Source organism: Catharus ustulatus, chromosome 1, assembly GCF_009819885.2.
Source record: "Catharus ustulatus isolate bCatUst1 chromosome 1, bCatUst1.pri.v2, whole genome shotgun sequence".
Classification (NCBI taxonomy): Eukaryota; Metazoa; Chordata; class Aves; order Passeriformes; family Turdidae; genus Catharus; species Catharus ustulatus.
Genome location: NC_046221.1, coordinates 134,827,298 through 134,854,199, shown reverse-complemented (window position 1 = coordinate 134,854,199; position 26,902 = coordinate 134,827,298). Strand labels below are relative to the sequence as shown.

Below are 26,902 nucleotides of genomic sequence, written 5' to 3'. Positions count from 1 at the left end.
TCTAACAATTCCTAGAAGACACAAGATGATCTTTTAGCAAAGCTTTGGTTGAAAAAGGTATTTTTATACAGGCTTAATAAACATGACTACCGAGATTTCTCTGCCCAACTAGGGGGTCTCACATGCAACATTTATCTCAAAAATACTGGCAAGATTGATGAAATAAAAAAAGCAGTTAAACCTCAAGGTGCTGTAAGATTACAATCAAAGATACTTGGGTAATAATAGATCAAAGATCTCTGCTACAAAATTGTCACTACAACACACAGAGCTTGTGAGTAGCTGCAGCAGCTGAGGCTAGAAAAGGGCCTGAAGAACTTTTCCCCTTTGCACAAAATAACTGTTAAGTAAATATTTCTTCTGCTGGCGTTTTAAATGTCTCCTATGAAAAATGAAAAAGCAGTAACATGCCATATGTTATATTTGGACATTTATATTTATACAAAACAGCAGGAATTTAATCAGAGGGCAGATGTAATCCAAATAACTTAACTGAAATACAATTCTATAATCAAGTATTTAGCACTTACAACAGTTAAAATTATTAGGTATCACAGGTTGAGAATTGGTTTCTATATACATAGTTTCTGCCAGAGAAGGCAAATTGTAGAATCTCAATTAAAATAAGAAAACAAGCCTAGATTTTAGTGGAATTAAAATCAGCTCAATATCAGTATAAAAAAGTACCTTAACTAATACTGACAGTGTATGGCTAAAGCCAACCATGTGGGCAAGGCAGAAATTGATACAACTGCTCCTTTGTTTGTGTTAATGCTGTTGAGTGGCTCTAGACTAAAATTTATTATTAGTAGTAACATAATTTCGTAAATTATTTTGGACTTCCACTGCAAATAGTAATTTTAATCCTTGCATCCTTTACCTTTTCAACTTCTATGTCCAAAGTCCGAGTAACTTATTCAGATGCAAAAAGACCTGCAGTAGCCACAGAACCATGTAATTCAGTAGGCACAGAAAACAGGCATTTATTGACTATAGCTATCTGCCACTTACGAAAGTTAAGACAGCTGGGAAACCAGCAACCACTCACAAAGCTTAACTTTAAAAAAACTATTAAAGTTTTAATATGGAGATTTTTAATCATGCAAACAGAATACTTGAAACTAACACGGCATTCTTTAACAAAAAAAACCAAACAAACCCAAACAGAAAAATAACATCTCTTCTGTCACATTGGATCTAAATAAAAACATTTGGTAAAGAAACCATTTTTGTCTATTAAAAGTTCTGGGAGTTCACTTTCCTAACTAAACCTCACTATGGTAAATAACCTACGACTGTGTTTAGCTAAACTAACTACTGTAAAACCCAGCAAATGAAATCTAGGTCTTACATTATGGAGCAGAAAGATGACACTTGTTTTCAGAGGTAGGTACAAGTTAAGTCTTTGTCTTTCATTAGAAGTTTTAAGATTTAAAGGAACTATTGTACATTTGTTTTGAGATTGGTTTATTTTTTAGCTGGTTGTAAGATATAAGCCTTCCTTAAGTTTCAAAAACTGCAGGCTAAAATATTTTATTATCATGTGCTGCTCTAGGAAAAAAAAAAAAAGAGAACCAAATTTTGGTCATATGGGAGATGAGAATATCTATCACCCACCCCACCTTCTTAAGCCAAGTGATCCCATTCAGTCTTCCTGAGCTTGGAAGCAAAAATCCCTTAATTCTCTCATGTACCTAATTTTTCAGTAGTACACTAGATATTCATGATATGGACACTGTAATAAGAGCACTTACATCAGTACTTTATTGTTTATGTTAATGTGTATTCTCAGAAATGTACATATCACTGTAGGGGAACATCTCATGTTAGTCTTTGTGCACTCACCCAACTCTAGGCATAGTGTGAAGAAACATTAATGGATTGGGTCAAATTGTTAAATTGGAATGCTTATTCTTTTATTCCAATTGCCAGCATAATTTTAAACTGTTGAGGATTACTTCTTGCTTACAGAAGTCCTTCTTACAGTAGAAACCATTTTACTAAGTGCTCATTCCGAGTATTACTGTGGCAAACAAAATCATTGTTTCAAGCAGAAGGCTCCAAATTTGCTTTGGGACAAAGAATCTCTTTGTACTAAACAAGCTTTCTGCTTCTAGAAGTTACTTAAATTTCATGGTAAGACTATTTTTGTCACATTTGACACTTAAATGTAAAGCCACTCTGGCAGGCATTGCCTTTCACAGACAAAGTCTGCTCTCATAGTTGAGCAAGAGATGACAGACAGGCAGGCCAAGATAAGTTAGTCTCATTTTCTGTTTATCTGGAAGCAATTCCAGTTGAGATCATTTGAAATATTTGTATTTTTAAAGAGTGAAATATCGTAATATCAGCATCTTTTCCCAAGCAATACAAGCGCAGGTTACTTGTATACAACAGAAATGTGACTGCTATCAACTTTTGCTGCCAGTGAGTTTTCTGTTAAGACTACGTCTGAAATCCCGGATGTGAGAGTTTCTAACATCTCATTTATGGTACCCCATCACCTCCTCCATCCCCACTTTCAATCAATTCATGTTTCTTCTTCTGTCTTATTGCCAAGCATCGTGCAATGCCCAGAGCACCTCCTTTTAAAAACCGTACAAAGTTGTCTCCCACCAGAGGCCCTAAAGCGAAGAGGTTGGCTTCTTTAGTGCATTCGTAAGTGTATGGATCAATCTCTATAGGATTCCCCTTGCATGTGATGGGCTGATTGGAGTGATGACCTATGCTATGTCCTTGGTCCTTTAAAAAGAAAAGATTTGGGTGAGAACCTATCAGAACTAAGGCTACAGAAAACTTCAAGATTTTCTTCAGTCCGGAGGCACTCTGAAGAACACATTTCATTTCAGGCTTGAAGGAAAGTACATTGTGTTCAGGGAAACTAGTGTAAGCAGAATGTTGATTAGAGTCCATGGTATGAGACTGAGTACACATCATATGATAGACTTTATGGTATTCAGGGTAAAGCTTTTTAGGTAACTGTTTGAAAATTAGGCTTGTATCAGTAACTCTTCTACGAAACACATGGACTACTGGGATGTTGTTGTTATAGGCACATAGCACTGCATCAGCTGCTGTTAGTCCAGCACCCACAATCAACACAGGGTCTGCCTTCCCACGTAACTTTCCTTTGCTGATTGCAGCTCCAAAGTCAGACATGGAATGCAGGACAAAAGGAAAGTCTTCTCCCTCAACTTGCAGTCGGCCAGGAGAATCAAAGGTTCCAGTTGCAAGAGCCACATTCTCAGCAAAGAGGCAGAAGGGCACATGAGAACCATCTGTTGCTCGCTGATAACCTCTGACTTCCCAGTTTCTCTTAGTAAGTGATTTCTGTCCATCTTCCATTTCCAAATGCTGTGTTGAAATATCTTCATTTTGGTGACTTCTACCTTCATCATCCTTTTCTCGGTAAAGCCTGGATACTGATGTTATGTAAACATTGTCTCTGAAATTCTTTTGGAGGCCCATGACTTTAACATAGTGTTTATAATAACAAGCTATTTCCTCTGGCATTACTCGATCACTCTTTATATTTCTGAAAGAAAATTGAATGGTTCCAGTTAATAAATAGACCTTATTGGTAATTTGAATATCAGATATGACATACCACATGACAGGTCAAATTCATGAGGACTGAATCTGCTCAGTGTAAATGGCACTGGGTTCAGCATCTTTAAAGGCCTTTTATTTATTTATTTGTTCTCTTGTTTCCTGATACACAAGACCAGCTAACTTTTTTAATATCGTTTTAAGTCTTTATACAATGTAAACTGCTATGGTGATTAACAAATTAGGTGTAACAAAGCTCTGGAGTATCACAGCAGCTCCCTATGGAAGTTCTTTTTAACATCACAACTATCAACAATACAGTCTTGGCTAAACTTGTACCCAGTGAGAATATACTTACTTACGATCTAATTAATCAAATGTCATACTTAAGTGCTAAATTTGAAACTCTAGGTTCAATATGTTACTGGAACTAAGTATTCATTATACTTTACAAAGGACCTCTCCCTTGGGTATGGTAAAGTTAGAGAAGTATCAAATGAAGTAGTTCCATATCACATGAATCAGTAAAGCAAACATGACAAGGAGTGTTAATGCAACTATGTAAACAGGATTGTGAGGTTCAAGTGTTCAATAAAAAACAGTTTTGCACTGCAACCCTGCTATTACATCTGTGCTTTTCTCGTGATTACTGCAGTCTCATTTATAACAAAAATAGCTGACAGTATAATTATTTGGAACAGTTGCATGAATTTTGCTGCTTCTTTAGAATAAGCTCTACCTACTGGAAGGAGGCAAAACAAACTGTAGCGAACATCACGATTGCCACTAGATCATCTTTACAAGTAATCAAGCTAATAATTTTCTTAGACTAACAAGATAATAACACATGTTCTTTTAAATGCTCATGAGATATTTATTGGAAGAGAATAATGTGACAGTGTTACACCTCTTGCAAGGAAACTTAGGAATTGTTCTAGATAACTAGAATTTTACATTATCATCAATAATTTTAAATAAGCTTGTTTAATTGTAGTATAACAGGTCAGCATTTCTGGTTTTAGCGTTGTTGAAAACTGTAATACATAGTTTCAGATAATAAGCAGCTCTTGGGATTTCAGTTAATAAAGAGGCAAGATTGCTGTGGTTATCTAAGAAAAGGATTAAAGAACAAAGCTACAGCTTCCTCACTTCAAGGGCTGTCCTGAAATGTGTAACAGTCTGCCCTCAAAGACATATGCTCAAGTAACTCTACTTCTTCTTTTCCCATACCTAGTACAAAACCAACTTCCTTTAATTTTGCTAGAAAAAAAGTAAAAAAAATTAAAATTTTAGAAGAAGCTCATGTAGAGTGTTCCTAGGTTCATCTGATGACACAGATCTTTATAAACTGAAGTAAAACCAGTGAGCTTGCACAAGAGTAACTTCTCAAGTTTTTTCAAGAAACTTACTGCTCCAAATTAACACTGAAATACTGAATTATTCTCTTAAAATTAAATATTCATAGATTTCAGATGCTGCAGCTTTGTCTGTAAAAGCTGAAAGATGCTGAAATATACAGCTTGCAAGAAAAGACAGCTGGTGTGCACAGCAGCTTCAGCTGCAGCGGTGTTGAAAGAGGAACTTGCAATACTTCCTTCAGTGGATCTGAAATGCCTTCCTCCATCTTCCCTCACCTCTGATCAGAACTGCTTTCAGTAAATGCCTCTTTCTGAAATGCTGCTGGAACACACTGCTGCCTGTACGTATGCCTTCGGTGTACTCATGAGCAATTGTTCTGCCTGACCACTGTCTGGTTTTTTTCACCAGAGTACACACAGCAGAAGAATTTCCAGTGCCATCAGGCAATTTAATAATCTAAACAAGAAGCCCTCCTGTGAAGGGTGAAGTTTGATTACTTTCCAGTTATCTGGATTTTTATAGCCACTAGGATTCCCAAATAGCTTCTTCAGTATCTTTACCTGCGTTTGCTAGCTGCCCACTCCTTAAAGCTGAGGCCAGGCAATTCCATCCAGTCTCCAAAACTGATGGTTAGCATAGAGCCCTCCATGGACTATGGAGAAAACATGAAGATGCATCAGACACATCTCAAATTCATGTAAAAACCAGTGAAGCTCTTCTCATTTTACTCATTTAGAGAAAAAAATACCAGAACACAACATAAAACCAGGACATTACATGAAGAACTGAAGAACTATTTCTGAGTTGCACTTAGATAACAGGCAATCACATGAGCTAATAAGGAAGAAGATAGAGAGAGGTGAAAGGGAAACTAAAAGCAAGTTATTAAAAATACCAAAGAGGAAGAAAAACATGTGAAAGAAGTATCATATAAAGACATCAAGATTTAAGATTTTGTATAAAAGCACCTGGAAACAATGCAGACAAGAAAAAAAGGTTTTAGAAAATATTCTTGATTATAATTCATTAAAAGTAAACTCAGAGTAAACCTGGTAATATAAGACAGCACTCATGGTCACAAAGACCCAAGTAAAGGGCAGCTTCTTCCTTCTTTTCTCATATCCCCCACTTACTTGGGCTTTGGTAATGAGCAGATGAAATTGCACCAGGCACTACCATCTAAAACAGCCCTAGAGTAAGGCAGTAAGAAAAATCCCAAAACACAAGAGTTATCAACTTACTCTAGGAGCAAGATGAAATTTTTACTCACATGCCAAGCCCCGCCAGGTGGTCCTTTTCCAAGCACTATGTGGGGAATGTAATTATGTTGTTCTAACTTCCAGTGCAGAACAGGCGGGTAGTCATAGCCAAAGTCAGCATCAGGGTGAAGCAAGGTATCAAAAAGCACTGCAACTGGGTTTGAGGAGCGTCCTTCCAGGCCTTCTGCCAGGTACTCCAGATCCTGAAGGATGACAAGTTTTAAACTTTTAATGTTCATCATGCTATTCTGATATACAGAAGTTGAATTGCAACAGAAAACACAATAAATTCAAGTTGCATTTTAGGTAAAGGTATTTAATGTAGACATTGAATCAGAACACTTTTCAGAAATAACTGCTATGATTCAGTTTTTTGTAACTCTGAGTAATACATCTCACTCATTTAAAAATTACATGTTAATAACAGTAATTCTGGGGTAAATCTGTATTTGATATTCATTGTAGAACAAGAAGTATGTGGACAAATAGTCAGAGATCAGAGCAACTTAGTAACATCTATATTTATAGACTACAGACTGCTTTTAACAAAGGACTGCTAATACTTATAGGAGCCCCATTCTGACAAAGCAAAATTGGAATCTAAAAACACTAAGCTTTAAACAAAGTAGAAAAGGTTCTTTTAACAGCTCTTAGCTAATTCTGTTTTATATCTGAAAATAATGAAGATAATATAAACATTATTTTCGAAAAGTAAAAATAGGATTATTTTACACAGCAGTTAATGCTGAGAAAAATTTATAGATTGTATATATTGTATATATACAAACATATTGTAAAGTTCACATTTCAGCATCTATTAACCAGTCTTGTTCTAAAAATTGCAATAATTGCAAAAATTATGCAGTAGCAAATATTTGAAGAGAAAATAGAGATTTGAAGAAAGAACTGGACATAAGATCAATTTTTGCTGACAAAGTCAGTACAGCTTAGCTTCCTAATAAGGCTAAATATCAGGGGGTCGGGAGAGGATGAAGTTACATGAAACACCTGTAGCCAAAACTTAGGCAACTTACTCTCCTGAAAAGACCTCGAGACCTAGGGTAAACATTACATGCAAATAGCACAGCACTGAAACAAAAACACCCTCCAAAATCCAAGGCCAAACAAACTCCTCCTTACTCCCTATACAAACATAAATCCATGTTTGTATTTCAAATAAATTAGTCACAAAGGCAATACAGTGATAACATTGTCAGTAATCCATCAGGAGTACAGTGAGATGAGTGGAAAAGTGTTAACAAGGCAAACCAAGGGAGAAGTGGAAAGAAAAATACTGGAGAATATTTTACTAATCAAATCAGACAGAAAAATTGGATGTATAAAAGGGTAATAACTACAGCACAAGAGCAACTGTCAATACAACATGAACACTGAAGGATGCACACTGTTCCAAAAAGAAAAATGGATGGTGTTTATAGAGGGTATATGTCCCCGGTATTAACAAAAAATGAAATACTAGTAAGAACTGTAGTATTTAAGAATATTTTAACTTGAGATACATGTACTTTATGTACGTTAGTAGCATGTGCTCCTTGGTGATAGTGCTCAAACATTCTAGGACATGACAACTGGAATTCCTGCATCAGCCACTGATCAAGTCACACTTTAGACACTCCTGGCAAGTAGTAAGAATACAACAAAGAGCAGACTTGTAAAACCAAAAAATACCACAAACTAAAAGCCTTCAAGAACCACGAACAACACTACACAGCCCAGGTTTGGACCTAACCATCATGAGTTGATTCTATTTAAATTAACAGAATAACAAAATAACTTCTAAATGCACTAATGCTTGCAGTAGGAAAAGAGCTAGACAAGATGGCAACTAAAGCTTACTTGGTCAACAATGGAAAGATGTCGAGCTTCTTCTAATTTTGTATGTAGGATGGGATTTGGGTGTATAGCCTCAGGAGACAAATATGGCCTGTATCCAGAGAGCAGGTAAGAAAGGCAAATTCCTGAAGGTCCATTTCCTATTAAAGAAAGAAATTACTGCTTTAGTAAAAACGTCTATAATCTACAGTTTGTTAATCACTAAATATACAGCAACAAAATAATACTGAAGTAGTATATTGCCAGACTGTCCTGATTCAAAGCAGCTTATAAACTTTGCAGTAAAACAGAACTTTTATAGGACCATCCTTCAAATAAACAGAGTAAATTTTTTTTTCAGTTAAAGAAAATTGTGTGACTTTTACATCAGGAAGCAAAATGCATATAAAGAAGTTCCCTAATTCAGTATGTCAAATTCACTATTCTTCTGTGACAATGGCCTGACAGATAATGGTCTGCCTGTCAGTCACAGTGATAGCTGAATATTATTGCCATCTTACAACTTTGCATTCCCATAGGCACTGTACAACAAAGAGCAGAAAGACAATCTGGAATATATGCTCTTCAGGTCTGTCCATAAAATAAAAAGAAGAAAGAGACAAGCAGAAAGCTTAAGACTGAAAGTCAAAAGAGAAGTTACAGACACAGCAAAACAACAACATAAAAGATAAGTGAACAGAGACCTCCCATAGGTAAGTGGTGAAGTACAAGAAACTCATGTAAGACCACATTCATTGTTCAGGAATAATATCGAGTCAGCTTTGTAGCATTTTTTTACCAGCTTTGTAGCATTTTCAACGTGTATATGTGTATTGCTGCAATTTTAATAGACACTTACTTTTAAAATGTTATTAAAGGTATGAGATAGATGGGACCAAAACATTATCATAAGGTAAACATTTCTATTTATTTGACTAGTATTAAACAAAGTAGGGGACCATATTTATCACATGCAAATACAGAAGTAATATTTATGTCAGACATCAAAAGTTATGGAAAGCTAAACCAGAAAAGTATGTGCTATGATACCAAATTTAAATATGTGGCTATGTATTCTTATTTCTATAGTTCCTCTTACTCATTAACTAAATATAAAGCACAGTGTTCCCCTAATGAGCCACTTGTCAGTACTTTGTCTTTGTTTGCGTACATGGCATTTAGCGCACACTAAGCAAATTCTGGGTTTAAGTTACTAATTTATTCATACTCTATTATAGCAGGCATTGTTGGATGTTTGCTCTTACTTCTAATAATTTCATCTCTTGGTATCAAGAGTTCCCAGGTCATTTACTTTTCCCCATCACCTCTGCACACACTATTTTCATCATCTATTAACCATCTCACTTCTCCAATGCCTGTCTCTTCTTTTTCTGATTCCTCAGTCCTAAATCCCCCACTACTTCCCTGAGGCCCTGTTCATTCCCAGTCTCTTCATACATTGGATCTCTTTTTCCTCTTTCACCAGATTATACTCACCTGGTCCCCAGTGGCAGAATACCTCATACTTTGTTACAGTGCTGTGCACGTAGACTGGTCACAGCCATAGACTACAAGAAAATAATCTAAAGAATCTAAAGAAAGTGAAAAAGTTCGTCCTTACTCTCACACTGTTCTGCCCTCCCACAAACATCAACATAAGATAGATGGATATGCTTCAGTTCAGGAACTTAAAGCTTAAAGAAGATGCAAGCCCCTCCTGTCACCCATTTGCCATGAGACAGATGAGAGAGAGAACTGCAGCAACACAGAGAAACTATCCATAACAAAATCAAATGAAATTATGAAAACACTTTAATCATACCAGTAGTTCACAAGCATTTCCTAGTTCACAAGCATTTCCATGGCTGAGTAAATTCTTAACAGTTTTTAGAACTGTAACTTGAATTCAGCAAGTAATTTTTTGTATTTTTACAATTGCACAGCATGCTTTTATTTCCTGCTGGGGTATAAACAAAGCTCATCCACAATGGAAAGAGGAAAATGTGTGCTTTAGCCAAAGATGCCATGGGAAAGATCATTCCTACTGGGTAAGGCTAAAAATCTAAATGGGTAACAAATGTTGCCCAAACAAAGACTGGCAAGGGCCAAGCAGATTACTGAGTATGGGATGGATGGGTTATGTCTAGGGTTTAAAGGGAATTACTTCTCAAGGATCCATCCTCACACCACTGGCAACTCAGCCTCACCTCTCTCTGAATGGAAGTTTGTTGAGGTGAAGTCCAGCACTGTGCCCAGGTGGCCAAGAAGGTCAATGGCATCCTGGCCTGTAGGAATAGTGTGGCCAGCAGGAGCAGGGAGGTCATTCTTCCCCTGGACTCAGCACTGGTGAGGCCACACCTCGAGTGCTGTGTCCAGTTCTGGGCCCTCAGTTTAGGAAGGACATTATTAAGATGCTTGAGTACATCCAGAGGAGAGCAATGAGGCTGGTGAGGGGCTTGGAACACAAACCTTGTGAGGAATGACTGAGAGAGCTGAGGTTGCCTGGAAATAAGGAGACTCAGAGGTGACCTTATTACTCTCTACAACTTCCTGAAACCTGGTTGTAGGTGGGGGGTTGGTCTCTTTCTCCAGGCAGCAGCTGACAGAACAAGGGGACACAGTCTAAAGCTGCGCCAAGGGAAATATTGGTTGGATAGCAGAAAAAAGTTTTTTACAGAACGTGATCAAGTACTGGAATGGTCTGCCCAGTGAGGTGGTGGAATCACCATCCTCAGATGTGTTTAAGAAAAGACTGGATATGGCACTCGGTGCCATGGTTTAGTTGAGGTGTTAAGGCATGGGTTGGACTCAATGATCTTGAAGGTTTCTTCCAACCCAGTTGTTCTGTGACTCTGTGATGTTAAGGTGAATTACTGTCACTGAGCTCCCTGAACTTTTCTGGGACCATCCAGAGAGCTGACCCAAACCCAGTTCCTATTCATTAAGCAGACTGAATCCAAGGGAAAGGAAATCCTTTGAGGATATGCTGTCAAGAACACACAGGATGAAGGTTCAGCCACAAGGTCTACAATTAGACTTACTATGATTTTCTCAGAAGATTCTTGGGAAAAAGAAAAAAAGTCTTTTTGAAATGAAAAATTAATACCCAAGGGGGTTGTTCTTTATTTACACACAGTGCCTCCAATAAGACCTCTGACCGAATAGGAGATAGTACTATTACACAAACTTTAGTTGTGCAATCAATATACAGTAATTTCACGACCATAAGGCGCACCGGACTATAAGGCGTACTTTTTTTTTGCAGTGAGGCTCCGCCCCCAGCTCACCCCGTGCGGCTGCTGGCCGAGGCCCTGCCTCAACCCGGCAGCCACTGGCCCCCGGGCCCGCCTGTACCCGGCAGGGGCGGTGCCACGAGCCACCGGGCCCCCCTGGACCCAGCAGCCATGGGCCCCTGGGACTGCCTGGACCCGGTTGGGGGGTGCCGCGGGGCCCCTGGCCCGCCTTCATCCGGCAGCCATGGGCTCCCGGGACTGCCTGGACCGGAGAGGGGCGGTGCCGCGGGCCCCCTGGCCCGCCTTTACCCAGCAGGGGCGGTGCTGCAGGCCCCTGGGCCAGCCCCCAGCCGGCTGCCGTGGCACTTCCGGCTCCCCCCACGGCTCACAGCTCACACTTCCGGTTCGGCAAATTTCGCAACTTTGTACATCAGATAAGGTGCACCGGACTATAAGGCGCACTTCCAGGTTCAAGGGAAAATTTTAGTCAAAAGGGTGCGCCTTATAGTCGTGAAATTACTGTAGTCAAAATTCCCATGGCCCTGTTAATTTAAGAAGTGGTTAGAAGTTTGTTTGAATATCAGTGAAATCTCCTCTTGATCAACAGCAAATACAGTACAATCATATTTACATTATGTGTCTAAATTTAAAGCAAATATTCAATTTCAAGTATCATAACAGACTTGTTATTTGGATAAGAAGTGACAACATTCTAAATAGTAATGATCAAAACTAGTGCAGAAGATGAAAATGTTTAGCACAGAACACACTCAAAACTTAAGAGCTTCAGCATAAAATTGTTCAACCCTGATGAAATGTGTCTGTTTCTTCCCAACAGAGGTACTGCACAGAAGTTACCAAACCAGTAGAGAGTGTGTTTATATATGGGGGCAGAGGGGATGACAACTATTTTCATACTCCTCTACTACATTATCAAATTATTTTAGGTTCCTTCAAAGTCTCTTCAGTGATAATAGGCTGTCAATGGAGAAAATCAGCTTGCAAGATGTCTCAAATATATCTGTGAAGAAGCTTTTGCATGATGAAGAAATGGTTAAAACAGCTGTGTTTGGTGTCACCACCTAGAAACGTGCTCTACACAAAATAAGTATTGAGCACAGGTATTTGCAAAACTAAACAGTGGAAACTGAGTCATAAACCATATGACAAACCTATACTAAGGCTGACAAAATGACACTCTTCAACTGTGATGCAGAACTCATCAAGTGATTCACATCTGTCAAATACACCTAAGTCTGCTACATGGAGCACTATTTTAAACTATCATAAAGAGAGCTCTGAAAACAGGCACTGTACAAACACCAAAGTTGTGGAGACGCTATGAATACAATTATATTGCAACATCAATCTCCAAAACCTCTGCTTGTTTGCAGGTAGGTACTTGCTCTAGTCCCAACAGCTTTGGACTAGATTATTGAAAACCTTCTTTTACTTCAAATCTTTTCCTTATCCTCTCATGAAGTCATGGCAATAATGAGCTGGTGACCAGCTGTTGTTGAAAAACCTTGGCCCAATACACATTATGCTGGCATTCTCAATTAAGTTCTGTATCTATGGAGCCTCCTCCCTCTGTTATCCTGTCATTTTACAAGTACAAGCCCTTAAGAGTTCAATCAAGACTACAATTTATTATTTTAAACTAGCTAAATTGAGCTGGATTCATTTTGGAAAGGATGCGGGAATATTTAGACATTAGTGATGGATGTAACAGAGAAAAAAGCAATTAATTGAAGGTTAGCACCTAACCAACATAAAGCACACACTTTACATTATGCTTTTCACTCTCCCATGTGACCCCACAGATTTCTACTGGTGTACCATTGACAACCTCCATGCATACAGAAATAGACAATCACATTAATCAAACCCTATGTTATCAACACTAAAATCAATACAGTTCTGTTAATACTCCCATATCTGCTGCCAAATAACACAGCTCATTTTTTCAAAGCACAGTTTGAATTCAAATACACTCCAACAAGTCCCTTAATATAATATGGTATACTGTTATTAATTCTAACAACTGCATCACTCTAATAAACATCTTCACTGTAAGATTCCAAGCATTGGTTACTTAATGATAAATTATTTCATGCACCAGGTCTATAAAGACAATGGCAGTGACAGTGAATCTTTAAAAAAGTGACAAACTCACCTATTATCACTACAGGCAGAGTAACAAGGGAGTCCCCAGGCAGAACAGTTTCTTCAATTAAAGGCATTCTTTTAATCTTCCTCCCAAGGCTCTCACCAAAGTACTGAACAAAGGAATTCAAAAGCTGTCCTTCAGTTTCAGTGCTGCTGTAAGTTCTAATTAGGAAGGACAGATGGGAGAAAACTAAAATGAAACAGTGAACTGTTGTCAGAACAGTCTCTTCAAAAACAGTCACTTCTGATGTTTTACTTTAAGAGCTACAAAACTGGCAAAATCGAGACCAAAACAGATATGTTTTATCCAATCTACACAGTTTTACTCTTCAGCACAGCTTTTCTAACAGAAGATTTTTAAAAGTCCACTTTCTCGTAGCAAGTCTACAGAAGGATAACAAAAAGGCACAGATGGCTCTGCAGAAGTGCAGATTTCTAATCTCAGTTTATACAAAGCCGAAGTATAACCACAAGCATTATTTTGATCCCACACACAGCAGAACTCATTCCTCATTATCCTTATCAAGTGAGGAGATACACACTGCCTAGCCAATTAACAACATTAAGGCCAGACAAAGCCTGAAGGAGCAGCTAAGGTACAACAGCAGCCTTCTTATCCCTTCCTGCTGGCTGAGCAGCACACAGGACTTCACCTTAACAAACTACCGTTCAGAGGGAAGTGAGGCTGGTTAAAGTTGGCAACGGTGTGAGGATGGATCCTTGTGAAGTGATTCATTTAAGCCCTAGACATAACCCATCCTACCACTGTTAAAAGTTTTTACAGAAGGAATTGCCATGTAGTCAGGTCAGCTCCTGCACAGTAGACTGCTTTCACCACTAGCCATTTCCTGAGATTTCTCAGTTCTTTCTCTGAAAAATACACTTAAGTTTCTCTTGTAACTCTTCACCATCTAGATGTGCTTCTAGAATACAAAGACTTGTCTTGCAATGTTTTCTGCTTAATTATTTAGGACTGCTTTCTGAAACCTTTCCAGGTCATTGAAGAAGCACACAAACTATCAATCTAGCTGGAAAGACAGAGTCAAATTAAAAATAGTCTTTTACTGCAGTTATTTGTCAAGTCTTTTGTAAAGTAAGGACAACAAATTTTTAATTAAAAATACCACTATCAAGAGGAGGATATTTTTTTAGAAAAAATTCTAAAACTTATTCTCTATATAAACACAGTTAATTATCAATAATAAATAAAAGTACTCTTATCTATTTCTGAAGACTATGCATATCTTAAAGCTATTCTAGCGCTTCAGCAATTATTTTCTACACAAGATCAAAACTGTAATGATCCAATTCCCAGGGCCTTCAAGAAGCCATGTACACTACATACTGTCTGAACTCCCACAGCACCCAGATTCTGTTCCCAAAGCCTTTCCTCTATGGAGAAGTCTGAAGTAAACTGGAGACAGAGCTGTGCAGTAACAATAGCAGTAGCACGCTCTGTAACACATATCTCTGAAGGCATTGTTAAAAAGGGTGGGGAGCTATTCTGAGGTTGCATTTATTTTGGAAAGTACTTGATATCACTATTCCCTGCAGTACAACAGAAAAAAAAAATAAAAAGCTAATTACTAGCTTACTGTTTGATTACAGCTGCACATTAGCTCTTGCAGACACCTCACATCCAAACAGCACGAGTTAGATGAAGACAGGGAGTCAGAGAGGAGATATCTAATTATCATACTGATTTTTTCACCTCTGCTTTTAGAAAAGAGCAGGTAGACTGTTTTATTTTGGAGCCTTTGCTCAAAGCTGACTAAGGCAATACTACCTTATGTTTTGCAAAAGACAGGCTTAAGAGGAGCATGCATGCTTCAGTACAGCTTTATTATACTTGCTGTGCTCGACAGAACATAAAGCCAAAAGAAACATTTAAAAACTGCATTTGAGAGATATGTGCACAATGCTGTAGGCTAAAGAAGAGTCTTCTAACAATACAAATGTTGCTTCTGTATAGCTGAGTGTATTACGAACTACCGAACTGGTGATATTGCACAGGAACATCTGCACACAATGTGCAGTTTCTTGTTCTTTGTACAGGAACACCTGCATACAAAATGCAGTGCACACGAAGGACTGTTGTCAGCAGCATGTTCCTTCTTTGCAAAAGCATCATACCGGAACCCAGTAGGATCTGAAGTTATGGGCCACCACTTTCTGAACAACACTGAAAGCCATCAAGCACAAGCAGTTTTTATCTTGATAAACTCAAGGTAGACAGCTTTGCAGTGGTGGGGACTTGGCACAATTACCTATGGCTCTAGTCCTGCAGACATGCAAGTGGGCACAAGATGAGTCAGTTCCAACACTAGTGCGTAATTTATCTTATACTGGCCATTCAACCAGGGGAATTACATTCTGCCAATCTTCCAGATTCTAAACACGTACAAACACGTGCATCCATGGTTTTGCTTAAAAAAACCATTAAGAGAAAAACCACAACATACACATAACAGTTTTTTCTCCCATTTGAAAATTGTAATAATAATAATAATAATAATAATAACAACAACAATAGTAGTAATAGTTTGATAACAACTCGTAATTTGCTGCAGGTTATTAAAATAAATGGTACTTTTTCCAGGTAGCCGTTCTGAAAGATGCTAGAATACACTGCGTACTTTCAGAAAAAGAAAAAAAGGAAGAACGAAACGGACTGTGGTGGGCGGTTAACAGAAAACTCGTTATATAAACGGAATCTGAATTTGGTCTCAAGCTGACACTTCGAGAAGAGGATTTACCAGCGCCAGACTGCTGGATTTCGTTCAGGTGAGCAGGCGGAGCGGTGCCCCTCGGGGCGGGCATCCCGGGCGGTGCAGCGCTGCGCACCCCGGAGCGACACCGAGCATCAGCGGGCGCGGGCTGCCCCCGGCCCGGCTGCGCCTCGGCGCTGCCCAAGGTCACGGCGCGCCCGCCCGGGCCCCGCCGCCGCCATCCCTCCCCGGCGGGGCCGTGCGGGGTCGGGCAGCGCCGCGCTCGCCGCCGCAGCCCCGCGGAGGCCGCAGCCCCGCCGGTGTTCCCGTCCTGCCCGCATCGCCCCCGCCCGCCGCCCCGCGGCCCCCCGCCGCCGCCCCACCTGAAGTGACCGGCCAGGGAGCAGCGGCAGCACCACACGGGCATGGGGAGCGCCGGCGGGGCCCAGCGATGAGGCTGCGGGCGGACACCGCACGCCGGCTCCCGCTCCTCCTCCTGCCGCCGCCACAGTGGGGCCCGCGCCGTGCGGTCCCTCCTCCTCCTTCACATGCGGCAGCAGGTCACAGGGGGAGGAGGAGCCGCCACCAGCACCGGCAGGGAGGAGGGACGAGCGGCGTGAGCAGAGAGGAGGAGAGGAGAGAAGCTAAGCGGAGGGGAGCGGGGAGGAGAGTGCCGCTTCCTGCTGTCGGCGCTGCCGCGGCGCCGCGGCCCCGCTCCCGCAGGAGGATGCGGGGCTGCGCCGCCTCCCTGGGGAGGGCGGGGAGCCCGGGGAGCCCGGCCCAGCCCGGCCCGGCCCGGCCCGGCCCAGCCCGACTCGGCACGGGCGCCGGGCTCGTGGGAGGACGGTGCAGCGGCGCGAGGCAGCTCCTAACGGCGGCTCGAGAGGGGCTCACACCGGGCTGAGGGGTCTGAGGGGGCTCTCAGGGGGCTGCCGTGCTTGTGGGGGCTCACGCCGGGCTGAGGGGGCTCACAGCGGGCTGAGGGGGCTCACAGGGGTCTGCCATTCCCGAGGGGGCTCACACCGAGCTGCCATTCCCGAGGGGGCTCACACCGGGCTGCCATTTCCGAGGGGGCTCAGAGGGGTCTGCCATTCCCGAGGGGGCTCACACCGAGCTGCCATTCCCGAGGGGGCTCACACCGGGCTGCTCCCGGCCCGCAGCGTCCTGCTGTGCCCCGTCGGGTTTCCCGTATGATGCACATGAAGAAACTGATAGAAATCAGTAAATTAACATTTTTTCGGCACAATTTTTGGCTAACAGCCACCTATTCGGGAACAATGCTTCATATATGATCAGTTGGCCGCTTTGAATTGTGTTTTATAAATACTTTGCAGGAGTGCTTATTTGGGGGAAAGCATTCCTTCCCTAATCACACCTGTCTCAGGGAACCGTGGTTGGCAGGACCTCAGGAGATCATCCAGTCCAACCCCCTGCCCAGGCAGGACCACCCTGAGCCAGCTGCCCAAAACCAAGGCCGGGTGAGTTTTGGGTATCTCCAAGGATGCAGAATTCATGACCTCCCTGAGCAAACTGCTCGGGTGTTTGACCACTCTGACCATGAAAATGTGTTTCCTTATGTTCACGTGGATTTTCTTGTCCTTCAGTTTGTGCCCATGGACTCATCCTTTCCCAGGGAACCACTGAGTTTCCTCTCATCTTCTTTATCCCCTTCCATCAGGTATTTATGGATTAAGGATCCTTCCAACCCTTCTCTTCTACAGGCTGAACAGTCCCAGCTTTCTAAGCCTCTGCTCATAGTAGCCTGCTGTCTGAGGCACCCATGTCTTACACTGCTTTTCTCTCTCAAAGTCTACCAAACAATAAGAGTAAATGCCAATAAATCTGTGACTATTAAACAGAGTTAAACTTGACAATTAGAAATGTTTTCATTGTGTATCTGTTCTGTAAATCACAATATGAAGATCTTACAAAGCTGTGGAGTTGCTGTGTCTGAAGCAGCTGTTGGTAGCTGACAGTCCAGTTCACCTCAAGGTTGTTCATTCAACACACTGTCATGTCTGTAGTCAGAGAACCATTACTGTTGAATAGATTTGGTCTGGTTCCACTACAAAGGATGACTTTATGGGATATGTGCTTTGTAAAAGCTTAAGGTAAAAGAACACTGGAGCTAATTTGTACCACTGAGGAAATACAGAATATTGATACAAAATCTATATTTTGAAAGGATGAAACCTATTCAGTTAAACACATTGTTCTTCAAGTGTAGCACCAGGTCTCATATGTCTTTAACCAGAATTAACAACGTGAAGCTGCATTTAGCTTGTTCTGTCCTCAAAAATACTGCCTTTAGTCCAGGAAACTATGTGAATTATTTTTTTGTTGACCAGATAACTCATACAATTTGAACAATTTCTACTGTTTTATTAAAGCTGTGTTCTGCTTTTCAATGAGTTGCGGAAAACTCAACAGAAATTGAAAAAAAAATCAATATTTTTCATGTAATAGTTTGCTCATAGTCAGGATAACCTCCTCCCAGATACAAAACTCCATGTCTTCAGGACCTCACATTTCAAAAAAACTAACTATAACCAAGCAAAACTTTTTGGGGTTTCACCAGTTACTTGTGACTTCAACGTATTAAGGATGTATTTGGCTTTAAGTATTGCCCTTATTTCCTCCCATAAACAAATCTGGCTATCTAGACTGTAACACAGAGCCTCAGCTATACTGGTACTATTATAGTTTGTGTTCTTATCTTATGTATATACACTTGAGAAGGAAAGCAAACACACCTGTGTCCCTGTCTAAGATCGGGACATGTTTTTCCCCAGCATGCTTGCACATTTAAAATTAAAATATTTTATTGGACCTTTTGTTTGTGATATAAAGAGGTGGTTTGGAAAAAGTGGGGCTTCCCTGGAAATTATGTTCTGCATAGATGTCCTGATTTTCAATGTGTTTCAGTATGTTTCTCCCAGAAGTAAAATCTTCTGTTCCCTTTATATTCTACATGTTAACCTGTATTTTTCAAATGTCTTAGTTTTGAGGTTGGGATTTATTTCTATTCCATGTCTCAGAATAAAATGTATTTCTTTAGATATACCTTTTATTAGGTTTTTTACTAAGGTTGGAACAAATGGGAAGAGACTAAAACACATTAAGCCACAGCAAACATTTCTTCACACTTCAAAGGGATCTGTTTTTCCTGTTGAGTTCATTTTTGTAGAGAGATTTGAGCAATTATTGACTGTTGGCTTTTATTCCACATCTTTACATTTTACATCACACTAGCCAATTAGCTAATTTAAATCTCCTTTCTTTTGCTAACACTCACTATACTAATTTGGGTAATAAAATTGTACATTTGTTCAAGAATAATCCTTTTTCAAAATCAATTTAATTTGAAAATATTTTCTCCCCAAGTATTCAGGGAGTCATTATCTCAACCAACAATGTTGGAAAATGCATTAAACAGCTTTTGGTTAAGCGCAAGGGCATTTTCAACAAAATTTGTAACTTCTCCTGATCAACTGACTGGTACTAAATATGTTTAGTAGTTGATGCTGCAGAATTCTTAACATTCCTGCCTGAGGTGAGAGCATCAGAAGAGGATAGTGATGCCTCAAATCACCATATTCAGCATGGAAAACAAGGACTTCATCCTGTTCTGTAGAAACGACATGGGCAGTGAGTAGCTGAAGAATGACTCCAACTGTGTGCTGAACACAACCTGCACATTGTAATATAGCATGGGAAATTAGGAAAGTGCAACATTCTGGTAAGATTCCCAGGCCCCCACCCACTGCAATATGAGATTGAAGTACAAACTAAATAGAAAATAGACCTGTAAGGCTTGAAATGTCGCTACAGGGTTATTATCAACTCTGTCTGAATGAATAATGCAGTATCTCAGTTCTGGAGCTTACCCAGGACAGATGTTGCATCGAGAGCAAACTTGCTCTCTGTGACATCTGATGACTCCAAGATGTGTGAACTGCAAGGCTCAGCAAGTGACAGTGTAGTGAAACATTTTCTGAGATGAGCAAATAGAAAGTTTGCCACAAGCCTGTGGCACTCTGCCCAAAGCACGAGGTGCTGAAAAAAGGCCAGGAGAGATTAGGAAGGTTTATTTGCTCTCAATGCTGTTAAGCAAGATGGCAACTAGGCAGCCTAGCTGCAAAACAACTTTCTGCCTGGCCAAGTTTAAAAGGAAAAAAAAAAAAGTAAAAATGAGGGAATGTCAGTGAAGAAGTTTTCTTGCAGTTATAACAGATCCTGCCAGAAATTCGAGATACTTGTCAAGAGGGACCAACAAAAGATGCTTATAAAACAATCTTAAAGGAGCAGGTCTGTAAGGTTCCTGGGATATTTTCATCCTCTGTGAATAAAATTATTTTCAGTGGTCCTTTTTAGATGTCAGTGTTAATGAAATAATGCATGCTTGAGAACAAAGATTCAACAATTTCTGTGTCAAAGAGTTATCTTACTAGTATAGAAGTTTTGACTGGTTGGTTTTATGGGCCTTTTGCACCTCAGGGTGCAATTTGCTTTAACATCCCAAAAGGCGTCTATGTAGTATTCTGTGATTAGAGAAGAGAATGAATTCTGCCATTCATTTAACTAAGTCTGGAAGCTAAAACACCACATAACCACTGCCCCCAGGGGAATGGGGCAGAGAATCAGTAAAAAGGTAAAACTCACAGGTTGAGATAACTACACTTTCATAGGACAGAAAAGGAAAGGAAAATAATAATAACAACTATAAAAGAACATACAAAAGTTCACCATTTGCTCTCCCATGCCAAACCAGTTCCCAAGCAGTGGCCTAACGTTTTATTCTGTAAATAATCCCATCTAAGATCACTGATGGTATTGATGCTAGCAACTAATAATTCTGCTTTATATCGCATGTAACTATCAAGAAGCACATTCATTTCTAGGGAAGCAATTAATTAGAAAATACTTCCTATTACCTCTGAGTTTTTATATTTATAAAAAGTACTTTTTTTAGAAGAATAGAATTTTCCCCTCCCAGTTTCTGTGTGCTTGTTTTTTTGCTGAAGTACAGCTCCTAGAGATAAATTATTATATAGGCTACATCTAAACATCTATCCCCCAAAAAACCTGCAAAATGTGTCTCAATCATATTTCTGATTATGCAAAAACCTCATCAAAATAACTCCTTAACTATCAATTAATTTCAAATCTCTATTTTTATGTCTGATTTATAATTTCTTAAAGAAGTAGGCCTATCTCTGTTGTGTTGCTTTGCTTTCTTTTAAATATAGTGCTGTATTACTAATAGCATTTTTTACTAAATGTGAGAATACACAGCTTGTTCTTAACAGTATCCAGGTGCGTTCTGCTGCCTTCTCAGCCATACTGTGTTGGGAACTGAGATGTTGTAGATGTTGGAAAAAGAGTATTGTAGTTCTAAAAGCATCAAAATTGCAGTTGGATTCATGTTATTTTCATGTTTCTCAGTTCTGTTTTGAAACACAGATTGTTCCCAGCCACTGCCCAAGCTGCCTGTTTTGAAAGTCAGGTTGCATCTCTTAGGGATAGTGCCAAATCCACGGGGAAGCTGTGTGTACTGGCATGGATGTTTGAAAAGCATGAAGAGAAGATTGTGTGCCAAGCAAACTGGTCAAGGCTGGCATATACAAAGGACCAAGGGATTTGAAGAATATTATTGAGAATTATAACAATAGTTTTCAAAACAAGGACAAAACCCCAGGGGTTGAAAAAGCTGAGATTATTCAGTTACAGTTGGTTGAAGTCTATTCCACTCCAGCCTACTGAAGGGTTTTTGTTGTGGCTTCTGCATTCTCCCTCCTTTAATCTATTCAAAATCCAGCTGTCATAAATATCCTATAGCTTTTTTCTAATACAAACTTTTCTTTGACTCACACTCGGGTTGTATTGCCCAAGTGGAAAGTGAAGGAGATTATGGCAGAGAGGATACCAAGTAGTGAGAGATGGAGCATTCAAAAATAGCTCTTAAAGATATTTAATTAAAAAGGAAAATAAAGGCTTTCATTTACTGAACTGGACAATGCTATTACTTACTGCATCTTAGAATAACAGCTGTTTTTTTTCTTTCCTGCTTTTCCTATTATCTGCCATGTCTATTTCTAATATTTTGTTTCTGACTGTGTTCTTAAGAGAGTGATGTGTGTTTGGGTGGGCACTGCTGTCCTGGAGGGTTGTTTCTCATTAGGCCTTTCAATTCTTGCAGTAAACCAAATTCAGCAAGTGAGAATGAAAAAACCCGATAAAATAGGAGATAATGAAAATATTTTGTTGAAAATGACAGTTACTACTGATTTGGAACTTCACTAAACTCTATGTAGCAGTCATCTCACTTTCAGTGCAGTTAAGATCATCAGTACTTTTATAATTCTGCTGCAAGATGATCAAAATCCCAGCCTTTGTTTTTTTCTAATTCTCTCATTTCCTAAAGTTGAGCTATAATAACAAAAAGTGACAAATGTTGGATTTTTTTTCTTCTATTGCCAGTGATTTGCGGCTTTGTCACAGAATGGGAGATGCAGTTGCTGAAAATTAAGGGAAGTCACTTCTTGCAGTATCCAACACCCACCATATGCTTATTTCAAACTTTCTACCTTTCCTTCTATTAGGCACCAAAGGAAACAAAAGAACAGCCATACAAATTTTTTTCTCTCTTTAAATGCTAGATTTCTTTAGTCTAGGACCCCAGTACACACTGACAGCTTTGTTATAGCTGCACCTCTGTAGCAACAACACTTCAACCACACTTTGCTATTCATATGAACATGCATCATTATTTTAAGTCACACTGTTTTAATTGTCCCATCTATTAACTGTCTGTAAAAGGCATAAGACTACACAGATCTTGGAACTTAAAGAGTGAAATAAGGTGTGACCAGTCTGTAGTGAGGTAAGTAGGTGGAAAGCAGAGGCTGCAGGTTACAGGAGAGGGAACCAAAAGGGTGTTCTTATCATGCATGTTGCCTCTCTGTGTGCTTTAACTTCACATAGGCATTCTAAAAGTGTAACAAAATCCAGCCCAAAAAGCAAACCAGCCATTAACAAGTATTGCAGAAATCTCTAGAAACAATAACAGGATTTTCTGCTCAGTACCAAATATATTATCAAGCCTCTTGTAAGCCTGCCTAACCATAATTTTTCTCATTCTTTTGTAACCCAGTCCTTTGTTTTGCATTGTGTCACAGAAATGGTGTGCAGCTTGCATTTGGTTTTACATGAGCTTGAAGATAGAATGGCATTTTCTCTTGGGTGGTGACTTGGCAAAATTTCTGAAAGCATTTGCCAGTAATAACTGTACTCATAGATTGTTTGTTTCTCTAAAGAAAGCATGTTTTGTAGTAGGTGAGCATTTTTAAGGACCAGTTTGAAGCACATAAATAAGAACTTACCATATGTTTTCCTGTCTGAGAGCAAGTGGATTATTCCAGAATCTTTTTTTTATCTCTCTCTTGATTTCCTTGTACATGGGCTAAAGGATAATTTGCCTGAATGTGTGATTATTCCATTGCTGCAAATTCAACAGCAATTTGCATAAGATATGATGGATTCCAATGTGGTTGTTCCTCTTTATGTTACAGAAAATGCAGAATTAATTACAACTTCATGCACACATTTTGAGAGTCAACACAGACCTCTTGGTGTGAAATGCTGTAATTTTTTTCATGCAGTTTTTCTCCTTAGGAAATATCAAAATGTGGATCCTAATATTGTCAGTTTCCCTTCTTAGATTTACATAGCAAAATTTTACATCACAATTTCTAAAAGAGAAGTCATATATATTTATAGATATGTATGTGTGCCTGTGTGTTTAAGTAATGAATACATCTGATGTGGTGTGATATAGACATGTTTTTTGAAATATGTTAATTTAATTTTATAAAATTTTATCCTAAAATTGTATTTTAAAGTCTTCAGGTTTTAAAACAGCTGTTAAAAACCAAGAAAGTTACCTGACCCAATATTGTTATGTTTTTCTAATACCAAAGGGCATTTAATATCAAAGTTGAGGAGTGGAAAATGCTTTTAAACTAGAGAACCCATATGACGAAGACAAAAAGATAGAATAGACTGAATTGGAAGGAACCCATCAGGATCATTGAGCCAAACTTCTCAATATAATGGAATAGTGGGAAATATTTGCTAAGCTCACCTGTTTCTGAAACAGATGACTGATCATGTCACAGACCACCTGTAATAACTGTGATGAATTCCAAAAAGAAAGCTTACAAGAAACTACTCTTTAGATACTTTAAGGTCAGTATTATATAAAGACATTAATTCCTCGAAGAGCATTTCTGTCTTACAAAATTAGCAGTTTCACCACTGCAAATCTTTTTTTTTTCCAGCAAGCCATAAAACAAAGTTAAACATTTGGCACCTCCTACATATTTCACAGCTGAAACGTGTGTAAATTTTATGGAGTTAGGGAGTCTTCAACTGTGGAGAGCAAATCACTTTGGAAGCAGTGAAAGAGGTATAGGAAACCCTACCCTGAACGAGCTATCTGATTTTTCATTAAATCTGCAGGAGTAACACAGTCATGGTGAAATTAGATAAGAAAATCCATACCATACCAATGAACCGTGATGCATTTCCTGATCTCAACAGTAAGACTTGCTTCACCTTAGCTATGTCTGTAGGAAAACAGTAGCAATTAGTTTGAGGAGAAAAGGAGGGAAATAAAATCTAAGGGCTGTTTAATAATAGTGCTTTAAAATGTTTATAATAAATATTTGTGGTTTTCTAGTTCCTATAGGATGATCTTCATCACTCTGTCCTTTTTTTTTGTCACTTCAATACTGAATTCTACAGAATCTGAGGGAAAAATAACATGTTTTTTTCTTTATTTCTACAGCATGTAGTATTGTTATACTGTAGTCTGGGTCATAATAATTGGACTACTACAATATAAAGGCATATTTATAATTATATTTTAAATAAATAAGCAGTATTCAGTACCAGGTAAAACTAGATACTGTTATTCCTCCATGAAGTATTTATCTCAATAGTCAAATATATTTTCCTGGTGACCAGATATACAGATTTGCATCTTCAAGGATTATTTTTTGGTGAATGCCTGACAGAAATAAAGTCATCTACCTCCTAGCTGGTGTTGCATGAAAATCTATGGATACAAGTTGCTGTGAACAACTGGTTCAGAAGCAGACAAGACTCTTAATTTAGTATGTTCTTAAGTGGCTTAGTGTTTCTGGTACCTTTGTTTTGGGCTCAACCTAGTAATGCACATAGGTCTCTGCATTTGCTTAAAAAGCCCCATGCTATATTCCTGAAACAACAGATGGAAGTCTCACTGATAATGGCTTTATTCAACCTTGCTGAAAATGTTAAGTCTAGCAACAATAAAGGCTTAACTGTTCTACATGCCAACCAACTGGCCCATGCATATTACAGAAAACAATTGCAAGCATTTAGCGTTTCAGTACACATTCAGCCCAACTACTTGGGAATGTGGATCTGAATGCTTAGCCCCGATGCACTCATACTGCCGAGTGATCAGAATTGGAGACCTCATCTTTGGAAAATTATGTGTTATGTACATTCCAATTGCTGTCACATATTCAGATGAAAGAGAAGATATTGTTTTAAATTTTCTGAAACTCCAGGGACTCCAGGACAGAATCTAGGCTTGCTCATTTTACACTGATGTGGCAGGGTTAGGAAGGTATGAGATTCTAGTGATCCATCTGGGACTGGAATTAGGAATGATTTCTAGCTGCTGCCTGCAGATCCCAGTTAGGTGCAGCCTGCATCAGCTGGAGCCAGTCAGGTCTGCTTTCCATAGCTGTATCAGATGGTTTAGGGAAAAGCATCATCTTTCCTATTTAGTGTTGACCTGTGCAGCTCTTCTGGGGTGCAAAGGCATTGATAAATGAGCAAAGGATTTTTAGCAAATTGTGATGTAAATAGTGTAGGGTCTGTTCATTTACACTTGTCCTTTTGAGTTGTTGATGAGATCATACTTGTAAATTCTACATTGTAAAGCAGGTGTAAAATAAATTTGAGACAAGGGAAGGAGAAAAGCAATGCTTTTATGTTTTGAATTACATTTTGGGATTTTTTTTCCCCCTGAGTATGAGTCACTAGTTACAATTAAAATGATTCCTCTTGATAATTTTAGTATGAAAACCATATTTTTTCTGGTTGCCTTGAGTTTCTTGATTGCGTGGTTATTATGTGATTTTATATGATTATTATATGATTTTGCTTTTTCTGATATGCACTATTTTTTTTCACTCTTCAATTTTCTTTATTCCAAAAAAAATCCACTTCACTTCAGCTGTTCATGACTTTGGGTTAAATACTTGAAGATAATTATGACACTGATTTTATTTTGCATGTCAGATATACTTTCCTTCTTCTCTTGCTTTAAAATCATTTCAATTTCACCAAACCCTTTCTCCAACATTTCATGCCTCAGACCACCGGTATATAAACATCAGTGTTCAGTTTGCTTGTATTAAACTCTTACTTTTTCTACAGGAGGTTTTTTTTTGCTAATACCTTTCCTTTATTTGTTTTTATTTGTTGTGATTTGTCTAATATTTTGTTTGGAAATGCTTCAACTGAGAACAACAGAACTCCATCACTATAAGAAATTATCTTAGCAGAGTATATATAACAGTGTATCATTTCAACTACAATCAAAACCTACAGGATTGTTTTAATTTGTCCTTAGACTCTTTCTGGGCAGTTTAAAATCCATCCTTGGCAATCCACCAGCCAAAATTTTACTAGTTGTGGTGTGGTGTTACAGCAGCAGTGAGCTACCATGCTCAGT

General features: G+C 39.1%; 1 protein-coding gene and 1 long non-coding RNA gene across 4 annotated transcripts; one reads left to right on the top strand and one right to left on the bottom strand.

The window, feature by feature from the left end:
- Nucleotides 1–1,741: 1,741 nt before the first annotated feature.
- Nucleotides 1,742–16,825, bottom strand: OSGIN2 (oxidative stress induced growth inhibitor family member 2). Its single transcript, XM_033070429.2, has 6 exons — nt 16,494–16,825; nt 13,410–13,564; nt 8,025–8,161; nt 6,179–6,370; nt 5,469–5,560; nt 1,742–3,535 (listed from the first exon to the last, which is right to left on the bottom strand). The coding sequence occupies exons 1-6, from the start codon at nt 16,535–16,537 to the stop codon at nt 2,488–2,490; spliced, it is 1,668 nt and encodes a 555-aa protein (XP_032926320.1). The 5' UTR covers nt 16,538–16,825; the 3' UTR covers nt 1,742–2,487.
- Nucleotides 8,269–19,083, top strand: LOC117001845. Of its 3 annotated transcripts, XR_004419138.1 has the most exons (4): nt 8,269–8,713; nt 9,944–10,048; nt 16,002–16,186; nt 17,445–19,083. It is a non-coding gene; the product is annotated as an uncharacterized LOC117001845 (long non-coding RNA). The 3 variants fall into 3 exon arrangements; XR_004419140.1 differs by lacking the exon at nt 9,944–10,048 and having other exon boundaries at nt 17,445–19,082; XR_004419141.2 differs by lacking the exons at nt 8,269–8,713; nt 9,944–10,048 and adding an exon at nt 12,077–12,627 and having other exon boundaries at nt 17,445–19,082.
- Nucleotides 19,084–26,902: the final 7,819 nt, after the last annotated feature.